The sequence below is a fragment of the Lactuca saligna genome, chromosome 5 (genome assembly GCF_052625555.1).
Source record: "Lactuca saligna cultivar CGN05327 chromosome 5, ASM5262555v1, whole genome shotgun sequence".
In the NCBI taxonomy this organism is placed as follows: Eukaryota; Viridiplantae; Streptophyta; class Magnoliopsida; order Asterales; family Asteraceae; genus Lactuca; species Lactuca saligna.
Window position 1 is genome coordinate 211902440 of NC_136421.1, and position 13315 is coordinate 211915754.

General features: G+C 34.0%; 2 protein-coding genes and 1 non-coding gene across 3 annotated transcripts; 2 read left to right on the forward strand and 1 right to left on the reverse strand.

Annotated features, from left to right (window-relative positions):
- Positions 1-2331: 2331 nt before the first annotated feature.
- On the forward strand, positions 2332-4417 carry LOC145045455 (oxidoreductase/transition metal ion-binding protein (DUF3531)). Its single transcript, XM_078993778.1, has 7 exons — positions 2332-2799; positions 3033-3118; positions 3374-3452; positions 3529-3588; positions 3708-3829; positions 3929-4000; positions 4148-4417. Exons 1-7 carry the CDS (start codon positions 2398-2400, stop codon positions 4248-4250), a joined length of 924 nt encoding a protein of 307 aa, XP_078849904.1. The 5' UTR covers positions 2332-2397; the 3' UTR covers positions 4251-4417.
- Positions 4418-6118: 1701 nt separating this feature from the next.
- On the reverse strand, positions 6119-9180 carry HAG2 (histone acetyltransferase of the GNAT family 2). Its single transcript, XM_078958572.1, has 10 exons — positions 9046-9180; positions 8922-8963; positions 8402-8511; positions 8188-8256; positions 7791-7829; positions 7625-7701; positions 7441-7540; positions 7294-7369; positions 7036-7184; positions 6119-6975 (listed from the first exon to the last, which is right to left on the reverse strand). Exons 1-10 carry the CDS (start codon positions 9119-9121, stop codon positions 6310-6312), a joined length of 1404 nt encoding a protein of 467 aa, XP_078814698.1. The 5' UTR covers positions 9122-9180; the 3' UTR covers positions 6119-6309.
- A 113-nt stretch (positions 9181-9293) lies between these two features.
- TRNAP-UGG (transfer RNA proline (anticodon UGG)) lies at positions 9294-9365 on the forward strand. Its single transcript has one exon. It is a non-coding gene; the product is annotated as a tRNA-Pro (tRNA).
- Positions 9366-13315: the final 3950 nt, after the last annotated feature.

Sequence of the window (13315 nt, forward strand, 5' to 3'; positions counted from 1 at the left end):
ACCTCTTGTGTGAAATTTCACTCCCAACCATTAAACATATATACAAGGGCACAAACACACAATTAACCCTTCTCTTTGAATGGTTCATTACTTTCCTAGCCTATTTAGACCGTCTTCAACCCATAACCTTATCGTTTACGCTAAAACGAATATTTATAGTTTAAAAGATAATGTTAACACAAAACATCTCCAAACAATTACAAAATAATTAACAATAAAAAGAATATTCCTGGTGTATTCATATCTATCTAGTTTATTAAGTTATATTTTTAAAATATGTAACCATGATTATTTATTCATAATTCATATATAATTACTTTTCGTATTATTGAAACAACCCGTTTTTATACATATCTATTTAGTTTATATAATATATTTATTAAGATTTTACAAACTAGTAAAATTCCTGGTGTATTCATCTATCTAGTTTATATAATATATTTATTAAGATTTTACAAACTAGATCCATAGTTTTTTATTAAGTTATATTGTTAAAATATGTAACCATGATTATTTATTCATAATTCATGTATAATTACTTTTCGTATTATTGAAACAACCCGTTTTTATACATATAAATAATATTTTATACATATTTAAACATATAAAGAGTGTATTTATACTTCTATATAAGTATTGTATTGCATTTTAACTAATTAAATACAATAACATAAGTAAAATTACTAAATATAAAATATAATTATACAAGAAATAAACTAAAAGCACGTAAGTTTAAACTTTCAGAATTAATACTTACTATGGAAACTTTCACACTAAATAAAATATTATGCCAATAATAATATAACTTTATGTTTAATGTTATATTATTCACCAACAATTCGAAACTTGAGTATTATGTTGATAAATAATATAATTTTATGTTTAATGTTATACTATTCACCAACAGTTTAAGTTTATTGTATTGTGGTGTTTAAAAAAAATTATCGTAGGTTGGAACACTATAATATAAATTTTAGTATAAAATCCCATTTTATATCGACTTTATGATAACCTGGTAACAAATGCCCACCCCCAAAACTAATAATAATAATAATAATAATAATAATAATAAATTGTCCAAAACTGATTATAAAACGAACTAATTTTGATGAAAAATCAATTTCTATTTACAATTAAAAGAAACCAGAACAATAAAAAAAAGACAAAACTTCAAAAATGGTCCCTGTGGTTTCCAGAAATATCAAGTTTAGTCCCTAAGTTCAAAAAACCTCATAGATGGTCCCTGTGGTTTCAAAACTTTTAAAAAATGGTCCCTCCGGCTCACTCCGTTAGCATTTCACCGTTAACTCATTTTTTAATAAAATATTGCAGTGGTAATTTCGTCATTTCAGTTGTAACCTCCTCTCTTTAATATGAAATGATTACTTGCTTGCACATCACTACCCGTCCCTCTCCCAAGAAGATAACCAGTTACAGGTTTAGTCATCGGGTTCATTCCCATCGTAGAAGCAAGAACAGAAATTGGGATTTAGGGTTTTAAGTTGCAGAAATTGCAATGGTGCTATCAATATGGTGTTTTCGAGAAAAATTTGTAACCGTGGAGGACTTAGGAAAAACATACGGTACAATACTACAACAAAACTTGTTTTTTCTTGGTCTATTGTGTTGACGTAAGGAAATCATTGATTTTACTCTTTCTTTTTTTTTGTGTTTACAGAAGGTTATGAGAACTATTTCACGTTGAAGATACACTACAGTGGTGTCTTCACCAAAGCACCTGGAAGGAAATACGTTGATGGTGTTGTAGCATATGTAGATTATGTTGACACTGATTTATTTTCAGTTCATGAGCTTGACGACATGGTTCGAGAACTAGGGTACAAAACTGAGCAAACCCTTTACTACCATTTCTGTCAGAAGCGATTGGATGTCGTGAAGGGTGCAACGGTCGAGCAACAGTGGAAAGGAGGAGAGATGATCGACTGATGAAGCTAAAGGATTTGCCCAAAAATCGGACATGCAATTTCTTTTAAAGAGAGGAGGTTACAACTGAAATGATGAAATTACCCCTGCAATATTTTATTAAAAAAATGAGTTAACGGTGAAATGCTAACGGAGTGAGCCGGAGGGACCATTTGTTAAAAGTTTTGAAACCATATGGACCATCTGTGAGGTTTTTTGAACTTAGGGACTAAACTTGATATTTCTGGAAACCACAGGGACCATTTTTGAAGTTTTGTCTAAAAAAAATCTGATTTTATATCCATGTGAAATTGTGAATTCGTACATGGTCTTTGACCTGATTTATCTGACCCAACCCAAAGGACATGCGAGCCCAATAAGCCCATGAACAGTCTTCTATGGCTCTTCCAATGTTCTTCGGGAATTTGATTGCTGTTTGAAGTCTGAACACAGATAAACCCTAAACCCCAAATCATGATGAATGTACTACAGTTAAGCACAATACAACTCCCCCTTATCTTCAGTTCGACATTCACCCAACTGAACCATATTAATTCATCTCCAAACCTTTTTACTTCCATTAAATTACGCTCTAGTCGCAAACCATGTAAATATCTGGTTAAAGCTGGTGAAAACCGACCACCAAAGTCCACGGATTTGCTGACTCAAATTAGAGAACTCGAAGCAGAAGGTGAAGATGAAGACCATGATGATAATGATTTGATTGATATTGATTGGGATAAAGTGGAGGATGAATTTTCTCCAAAGGGCCCGTTTAAAGGAGAAGGAGAAGAAGGAATGGATTATGATAAGGACCCTGAATTTGCTGAAATTTTGGGAGATTCTCTTGACGATCCAGCTAAAGCAAGGTCTAAAGTAAGCAAAATTACAGCTTTAAATTGCTGGGATCCTTAAATTTTCTAAGAAGATATTATCATTTACCGAAATTTACTGCTTGCTACCTTGTCACAATTTTGCTTTTGAATTGATAACCTTGACCAGAAAATCAACTCATTACATTACATTCTATACAAATCAAAGCTTCATTGAATTAAGAATGCAATAGTTTTCAAATGAGGATGCATACCAAGTGTTTGTTTAAATGCCAGATAGAAGAGAGGATGAAGAAGAAAAGGGACAAGATACTGCAGCGCAAAACCGGTTCAGCCACACCCATGAGAGTGACTTTTAACAAGTAAGCATCATAGAATGTCTGAATGTTCTTCTTTTTTACTTAATGAGTACATGTCTTAATCAGGTAACTATTTAGAAATAACGACTTGATAAAAATAGATAAACAAAAAACGACTTAGGGGTCCCATTACTTAATTCCATCTGATATGAAGATGGGACCCACAAAATGGAGAATAAAGAATGCTCCATGAACTTCTTCATGGTATCATTAAAATAGTTTTATGTTAATTTAATATTCTGAAGCAAACTATTTCAGATTTGAGTTCAACAGCTCGTATGTTTGGATCGAGTTCTACCATGCTCCATTGGATAAAGACATTAGGATGATTTGTGATGTAAGTTATTTTCTTTACACAAAACTATTAAAATAATTAATATATATATAAATATTTTGATGTGTTACACTTGTAGACGATTCGTTCATGGCATATTGTTGGACGCCTTGGTGGATGCAATTCTATGAATATGCAAGTAATTACTAAAAACTTCACATATTTCCAATTTGAATCATTTTAATTGATAATGTATTTAAATAAATAAACAAACTGTGTTAAAATCGTATCATTGTCATGTATGTTTCTTTTTTGCAGTTATCACAATCTATTACAGATAAAAGACCAAGTTATGATGATATTTTAGGAGCAAACATTGAACCCACGACATTTTATAACATTAGTGACCTTGAGATTCAAGATAATGTAGCACGTATATGGTAAAATCCTATGTATACAAAAACATAATTGACATATTTTTTTTTTTACATTTTGTTATTACTTTTTGTATATCGTTTGTTGATGATGAAATGTTGCAGGGTGGATATTGGTACAAGTGAGCCTTTGTTGTTGGACATATTGATAAATGCAATGACACAGATAAGTTCAGAGTAAGTTTGAAGATTTGATCTTGGATACTGTTTTAATGAAAACATAGATCAAAGAGAATGATGATCCGAAATGTTTTTTAAGTAAGATTTTTGAGCTAATTGTTGAATTTTTTTTTTTTTTTTTTTTTTTGTGGTTTTTATTTGCAGCCATGTGGGAATCAAGCAGATGGTTTTTGGTGGATCTGAATTTGAAAATTGGAGTCCAAGTTTGACATCAGAGGATGAAGGTTATAGTGTGCATAAAATCTAGGCAGACTTTCATCATCGCATGTCTAATATTCACCATATTGTTGTGTCATAATAATGTAATGTGTTTGAGGGTTATCTTTTTTACTTTGTTTGGTAGATAAAGAGAGAATTAGGATAATGTATGATAACTTGACCATGCAATATGATATAGTTCCATTTTTTTTTCTATATTTATATTTTTAGTTTAACCAATCTTTATAAAAGTTTTAAAAAGAAAAAACAGATAAGGATAGTTTAGAGAAAACATCAAGGCGATGTTCATGTTGAAATGGAACAAAAACAAAGTTTGTCTTTATTTATTACGAATATTAATTGTTTTGGTATAACAATTGTGTGGTTCGTTATGCGTATTGAAAGCATCTCTCGTTGAGCACTATACAATGTTTACCATGCAGTAGAATGTTCTGATCTGAATGTGCGGAGAAGCCTATACAAAACAGCAGGTATTGGATATGCTCCTTGTAAATTAACCATTACATAATGGTTAGGGTGAACGTGGTCGATAACTACATATGCAGTATTTGGTATGTCTTGCGGGCCATATCGATGTGGGAACCATGTTGAAGAATCTTATTTGCTTAGATAAATAACGATAACACCATAAATCAAAGCGTACTCTTGATAGTGTGATAATAACTTGTTGTATAGATCGTACCTATTTTGAAGTCAATTATGTTCACTACGACCAAGAGCAACTGCTATAGACCGAAATCCACAATTTCCATCTCCTTGGACATCTATAATGTTCCTGGGTGAAATTGATGTGGAATTTTATTCATAAGTGGTTTTGAAGTATAAAATGATTGATCTTGGTTAAAGTATGAGTTGGACATTGAAGGTTCTCAAAACGAGTACGTGTTATGCCTCTTTGGTTCCTGATTTAAGTCAAGGTCACTAGTATCCATATTATTTGTTCTATTAGTAGAAAAACTACATCTACAAGTATTGGTTGGGTGGGCGTTGGTATGGGTGGGGTGTTGTGGTCTACATTTTTGGACTTTTGTTTGCTCAATTGTGGACATCCACAAGTATTTTTATAAACATCTGAATAGACAAGTAAATTGAACAAAGGTTGTGGTCTACGTTTTTGGACTTTTGAAAACTTGCTATAAGAATGAGCAATCGACAAATTTGTGAATATCGATATGAATTGAATTGAACGGATATTGAATTGAATTGAATTGAACAAATCGTTTATATAATGTATAAGGTTAAAGTTATCTCAAATCAGTTTCTTTATTGTTAAAGAAAAACTTAAAGTTGAAGATAAAAATAAAAAAAAAATCAAATCAAGTCAATAATAATAATAATAATAATAATAATAAATAGAAAGAGAGATTGTTTATGAAGAGATGTGATGGATCAGTCGAAAAATAAGTTTTTTTAATCCAATATGAAATTGAATTTGCATTTGTAGTATAATTCCAATATGAAAAGTAATTTTTTTTTAATAATAATAATAATAATAAATAAGTTTTTTAAATATAAAATTATCATACATAACAGTTTTACAAATGAACAAAATTACCTTTTCGAATACGAAATTACATTTGTTGTGTAATTAAAAAAAAATTAATAATAAGAATAGTCTGATATAAAAGAAAATAACAACAAAAAAACAAATATCAAATCAAAGGGTAATGATTTATTAGATTAAAGTTACAGGAATAAATTTTGTAAAGCATTTTTAAGCTTACGATTTTTTTTGTAAAAGAATTTTGAAGCTTAAGAAACAGGTAAAATGGTTAATTGCAAGCGTGGTCTAGGAAAAAAAGACTTTCTAAAAAAATTGCTTATGAAGTTTATTTTCCATCCCTTGTTTGAATAAGAAAGGATTTTATATTAATCCTACCTACTTAACATTAAACATCAATTCAGAGACCATAACTTAACCATGTTACACATGCTAACATTCAACCAAACAAATGCCAAAATCTAGTCAAACTCATCCTGAAAAGTTCATAAATCTACAAACTCAACAGATATTACAAGCACCTCAAACATCCAAAAATCCCCAAAATAGATGAAGAAAATCATCACACTACAAATTTCTATAACATTCAACACCTCTTAACAGACACCTTTTGGGCAACCAATTTTATAGCTTCAATCCTTTCATCAACCAACTTCTGAAGCTGCTCTTCTTGTTTACTCAAATCCTGTTCCTCCATCTCCACCTCCTTCCCCTCCCCACCATCACCACCACCACCACCACCTGCTGTCCTAAACATCACAAACGACGCCTCCTCATCATACTCAGTCGGAACCTCAATCACCCGCTTCCCAGCCCCACCCGTATCCTTCCCGATGACATCAGCCCTAATCCTGTCCAACACAACACTCCTAAAATTCTCCATATACTTCTCAACAGGATCCAGTTTCATGTAAAGCAAAATCTCCCAACACTGTAGAAACTGTTTCCTGTTGATTTTGAGAGTTTTTCTCGCTTCTTCAATCGCAGATGAAGGCGGGGTGAATTTGGTGACGTGGACCCGCTTTGAGAGGTTTTCTTGCTTGAGACGCAAGGCGGCTGAGTCTAGTGACGGCTGGATTGCTTGGAGTGCAAGCAACCGTGGGACATCAACACATGATCTTACATGTTGTAATGAGTCAAGAGGCTCTTCGATTGAGAGGTCATACACGTTGTCTGAAACTGCCATGTTTGTGATTGCTTTAAACAAATGACCTCCATACCCCTTGCGTTGATATGGTGGGAGCACCAATATCTGTCATTCATGAATTATTGAGAAAGGGTATTTTTGTAATTATTATATTAAACAGCATACCTGACCAAGTCTTAACCTCTTGCTATCAGGGTAATGAAAGAAACGATAAAGAGCTGCGAAACCAAGAAGCTTCTGTGATTCATCACTTTTCTTTTCAACTAAAAGATAAACCTCCCAATCAGGATCAGTCACATCAATCGGATTGCTACCTGATGTAATATTAAAAACAAATTAAAATAGAAAACTGGAGTTTAAATGTTGGATAATGAAAAGAAAGAACATAATATAATTTGGTAGTTGAGAACAATTGAAAATTACCATCAACAAGAAGAAGAACAAGTGGCACCAATCTACAATAAAGAAGGCCCATAGATGTGCCCTCAACATGAACAACCTGATAAAAAGAAATAAACCAGTTAAATCAACAAGGCTTCTAAAATACAAAAAAAGATGTAAAAATTTCACCTCAAGCTCAGAAGAATCTGCTTTTAAAGTCCCATTTGATTCATTGTTATATGAAGATGGGACAATTTGCTGAATTGTTTTTCCCTCTGAGATCATAGATCTGTGAATGGAAAATCATCAAGAATCAATAGAGAAATATATGTAACAAGATGAAATTTTTTGAGGGAACTGTTTTGGATCATACTTGATATAATTACTCTCTGTGGAAAATGTTTTGAGGAAGTCATCTTTTGTCTCAACAAGATTATTTGCAAAAATGTTCTGAAAGAAAAAGAAATTTGAAAAGATTAGCATTGTGCAATCATAAATAAAAAGGAACAAAGGGGAAAAAGTGAGTACTCAATGTTCACCTGAAGAGAAGAATTAAGATCTGTGATTCCTTTCCCAGCCTTTATGAGCAATACAATATCAACCATTAAAAAGGGAAAAAGTCAGACTTACATGAAAATATGCAATTTAACATTTCAAAAAAGGTTAAATGCAGAAAAAAGGAATGTGCTTTTGTTTAGCTGTTTGTATAGCATTGTACTTTTATTTGTACATTGAAAAATATGCCCAACTATAACAATAAAAGCTGCTTTAGAATTGGACGATATTGCTATACTTGGAAAGATTTTTCGAAGTATAATGTTGTAATATTAGAAATTGAAAGTAGAATGCTATAATAAACAAATATATGAAAGTATGTTGTTGTTATTCTTGCATCTAAACCTTTCAAAAACTATATTATACAGCACATAAACTTACATCAGATGTGCTCTCAAAAGAAATATCTGCATACGCTTGAAATGAGATGCTGCTAATCCAAATGGTGATCTGCATTGTTTAATGTTTATTACAAAGATTATAGGGTTACTGATAAACTTTTACAAACAAAAGTACAGTTTTTTACAACAGATGGATTCACAGGTTCAACAGGTTTTTTTACAATACAAAGATTAAGGTCGATTAAAGATAATACCTTCAACCCTTGATAGCCGTATATTTTTCCATCTTCTTCAAAAAAGGGGCCTAGATCAACAGGTTCAACAGGGAAGCTTTCTGGTGAGCCCACTTCCTCTTGTCGAGAAACTGAAATTCATACAGAGTTGAAAGATATGAAAACATGTTTAAATCTTATACAGAAACAAGTATTGCATTAGCCCACACGTAGCTCTCAATTTACACATGATCTTACTCTTCCGTCCATTACCAAATACATAACATAAAGTGATAAAACAAAACCATGATCAGAGGAACAACTTTAAAGCTCAAAACAACATTAATTTGCTAAATGACTATTAGAGAAACTGTCTGTGCGTACTAAAAGCTAACCAATTTTAAGTATATTACGAAGAAACCCTGGACGACACGCTCTAAAAAGCAACAAATACACGGAGGTAGAAAGATGTCGCTCAGCTAGCAGGCGAATCAGAAATTCGGTTCTAAAAAATGAACATAATTAAGTAATCATAGTACTGTTAAGGATTTTTTATGCATACCCATGTAGATTTTGATGCAATCGTTAGGTCCAATCCCTTCATCTACATGAAAAAAAGTGAACGAAATCAGTGAAAACAGAGATGAATCGAAGTAATTAGCATGACAGAGAACCGGAAAACTTACCGACTTTGGAGAATCCGACCTTTCTACGCTTTTTGGAATCGGACACGGGATCAGAGGAGTGGTGCTTCGTCCCCATTTTTCGCAAATTAGGGTTTCGACGAGGAGCGGGAAATGTTTACAAACGCGGGAAATAGAAGAAGTGCCTGTAGGCGACTGTGCGTGTGTGACTTTATATATAGGACCACGAGGGCAGTAATTAGATCCTGTTTTATTAAATATAAAAAATTAATCAAGGGAATTGATATGTCGGGCGTTTGGTCTAGTGGTATGATTCTCGCTTTGGGTGCGAGAGGTCCCGAGTTCGATTCTCGGAACGCCCCTTTTTTTAACAACACCTTTCATAATCCAGAGTTTGCTGTGTTTTTTTTTTTTTTTTTTTTTTAACTTATTTACATAAAGCGATATGGAAGAAAAGAAAATAACCTCATTTTATCTTAATAGTTTTTAATTTTTTTTGCTTATTTATGTATAATATTTGCAATCTTTTGTTCATTTCTACCATTTTGATGGTTTATCCGGTCAAAGTCGGTTATACTCAACCTCTTAATTAATCAATGTTTTTAAAATTTGGTTTGAACTGAATACTGGTATGAGAGCGATTCAACAACAAGTTGTTTTATGCCAATTTTCCAAATCGAATCGGACAGGTTTTCAAAACCGAATTTAATAGGTTTTTAAAACATTGAAGACAATCTCAACACAAGGAAGTTGAATGAGAATTAGAACTAGGTGGAGATCGAAACAAAAGATAATAAGGCACAAAATACACCTTAAAGTAAATCCTGGTAACGAGGAAAAGAAGATAAAACAAAAAGAAAGGCTTACAAGATAATCAGTCAACACTCAACATACATATAAATATTTATATATGATTATAATTATACAAGTCAACACTTCTCATTTTATGATGATAATATTGTATTACCAACATGTTTTGTTCATTGTATTATTTGACGTCTTAGATGTTGGAAGAAAAAAAAAAACATCTGTGGTTACAAAGTAATCAAATGTTATATTTTTAAAGAAAATATAAGGTCATTGAATAAAGATAAATATGAAACTATACAAGCACATTATTTAGTAGAGAAAATGACTAAACTAATCATTTTTCCGAACTACTTATCCAAAAATAGCTAAAAAAAAGACATTAGCTAAAAAGAATCCACGAAATAGTAGTTTGGTCAGCGTTGACTACGGTTAGCGGGAGAAGTCTACGGTTTTAAGGCAATGAGCTACTGTTTTATGGTTCGTCTACTCTTTCGTTAGGAACAACAAAGGACATACCACGCTCACTTACTACAACCCATGTTAGGAACTCCCACTCTCACTTCCGATCACCTTATGCATGCAAATTATACACAATACATGATCAAATAGACCGTCGAATGAAAGGCCATACCCTAGGACCACAACCAAACAAGGAACATGAAATAAGACCAAATCAGTCATTCTATGGGTATATGATCCTAAACGTATACAAATTTTAAAACATACACTTAGCAATTACTTCTACCAGTATAAATTCCAAATCTACCATATCATTTAATTTTCCTAGGCTACAAAGCATCACATATCAGGCCGATCTATCATGCAATTCCTGAAAGTATCAACAGCCATATCCTAGCATGTGAATATTCACATCATATATCATATCAACATGTATGGGTATTTTGGGAATCACTTACTCGAGCTCAACTGATTGTACGCATCACACCCCTTTTATTTATAAAAATCTTTTCAAAAACTTATTTTCTTTATAAAAATCTTTTTAGAAACTTGTTTTCTTTCAAAAGAGTATCAATTCCTCATTTTGAGTTCAGACATACCCAAGAGTGTGCCCGAATCCTTCAAACCAAGGCTCTTATACCAACTTGTAACATCCCAAATATCCAAGGTAATTTTTCATTTTTTAAAACAATAAATCATACAAATAAGTTGTTCCAAACCCGATCAAATTGAACATATTATTTGAACATCAGAGTAATATCATTAATTGCCAATGCGGAAAACTCTTGGGGATGTTGTGCAGTCACATCGGACTCTTCCCTTTCGAACCGAAAGTACCTGAAACCATAAATATGAAACAGTAAGCACAAAGCCTAGTGAGTTCCCCAAAATACCACATACCAAAACATACAAGTGTCATATGCTACCCCTATGGTTTTTTCTTTGCAATGTCGAGGGTCGAATCCTTGTATTACATACAAGTACCATGGGTACCCCCATGGTCTTTCCTTGCAATGTCGAGGGCTAAATCTCGGTCTTATATACAAGTGTCAGGGGTCAGATCCTGGTCTTTCATAGAATTTTCAAGGGGCAGATCTTGGTCTTTTATGCAAGCATCATAAAGACAACCAACATTCTGCATAACATGTAATGGGCCGACATTAGTACCTTCGACCCATTAATATAGTGAGAAAACTCACATCACAGTCTGATAGAATAGTTGTACCGATCACTGCTCTAAAAGCTATCTTAACCGGTTACTTATACAACTAATAGGAACCTAAATCTCAAACTATAAATCAAATTACCAAAATGCCATTAGGTCAAACTTGGTTAAAATCATGGTCAAAGTCAGATGTCAACCCAATGAAGCTTACAATCTGATTTAGTTGATATAGTTTGATGATAATCTGGTTTGATGTTAATAGTAATTGAACTTTTTATCGTTGACTTTGTTTCATGTAGGATAAGTGTTATGGACCAACTTACTCAAGATGCAACCCACAACAAAGTTCCAGCTGATCCACTGAGGCCCAAGCGTTTGATCAAGAAGCCCAGTCGATACTTGGACTAAAACGTGCTCATGACCAAGTCAATAGTCAAGCTGCAAGTCCGCCAGTTCTTTTTATTTTGCATGCATTTCATGTTATTTTGGTTTCCACTACTAGTTGTTAAACCACGTTCTGACTTCCTGGATAGTAGTTGCATATTTGTTTCCTGCATGAGTATTTAAACTTAGTAAGAAGTAATGAATAAACATCAGAAAATTGCTCCATACTCTGTCTATTCTTGTGTGTTCTTGGGAGTTAGGCCTACTCGAACAGGTCACTAACAATTTGGTGCTTTCATTCTGCCCTCATGCCTCCTAAAACAAATACCTCGTCTTCAGCCAACCAACCACCATCTATCCAAGATCAGCTACAAGCCTTGATTCAACTCGCTACCACCTCCAATGGTCGATTCGATTCCTTGATTGCCAACATGACCACCCAATCCGCCCGCATGGCCACCCAACACGAAACATTAAACAATGTTGTTCAACTCCTTACTACCCTCACCAACAACCACCACCACAACCACCACCACCACCACCACCCTTACCGCCACATCAACAACCCTGTCCACCAAAAATCACTTTTCCCACATTCAACGGAACTAACCCTCTTGATTGGATTTTCCAAGCATAAAATTACTTCACATGTTACGCCATCCCACCAAATCAGCGCCTAACACTCTCGGTGTTCTATTTTGTTGGCGATGCCCTTAGTTAGTGTAAACACATGTCCAACAATGGCCTTCTCGGCTCTTGGCCAGAATTTACCCGTGCTCTTGAGACTCGCTTTGGGCCCTCCACCTACGAAAACCATGAAGCCGCCCTCTTCAAGCTACGACATGTCTCTACAGTTTCCTTCTACCAAACAGAATTCGAGAAACTCAGTAACTGCGTTACCGGTCTCTCCAACCAAACACTTCGCAACTGTTTCATTTCAGGATTGCGCCATGATATTCAGTCTGAGATTACACTTCATCATCCTCAAGACCTCCACCAAACCTATGGGTTAGCTAAACTTATCGAAGACAAACTCGCTAATAATCGCAACTGTTACAATCCTTCAAACCGTTACTACACCCCGCCAACCATCACAACAACCAAACCAGTCACTAACACAATAACCTCACCAAACACACCTACTCTCCCCGCCCTCCTCCCTCCACTGCCAATACCCTTCCATTTACACGACTATCACCAGAAGCCTTACAAAAGAGAAAAGCATAAGGGCTTTGCTTTAAATGCTCCGAAAAGTTCCACCCTGGCCACAAATGCAACCCACCATAGTTCCTCTTAATCGCTGACAATGAAGAGGATAGCCAGACATCAGTCCACGCCAATATCACGATTCCGTTGGAGGACTGACATCACAACCGACTCTACATTCCAACCTCAATTCCTCTTTCTCTCCAATGCAACGTTTTTTAGGTTACAATCACATCAGTCACTCAGTGTTACCGGTTTCATAAACGGTCAGGCCGTCACCACCCTCAT

Bases quoted from the DNA above. Each gene is read 5' to 3' on its own strand.
- HAG2 (XM_078958572.1), bottom strand. From the start codon at position 9,121: ATGGGGACGAAGCACCACTCCTCTGATCCCGTGTCCGATTCCAAAAAG. The intron at 8,964-9,045 runs GTAAGTTTTCCG...TTTTTCATGTAG, and splicing joins GGTCGGATTCTCCAAAGTCG to ATGAAGGGATTGGACCTAAC. The intron at 8,512-8,921 runs GTATGCATAAAA...TATGAATTTCAG, and splicing joins TTGCATCAAAATCTACATGG to TTTCTCGACAAGAGGAAGTG.
- LOC145045455 (XM_078993778.1), top strand. From the start codon at position 2,398: ATGATGAATGTACTACAGTTAAGCACAATACAACTCCCCCTTATCTTC. The intron at 3,830-3,928 runs GTAAAATCCTAT...GAAATGTTGCAG, and splicing joins GATAATGTAGCACGTATATG to GGTGGATATTGGTACAAGTG. The intron at 4,001-4,147 runs GTAAGTTTGAAG...TTTTATTTGCAG, and splicing joins ATGACACAGATAAGTTCAGA to CCATGTGGGAATCAAGCAGA.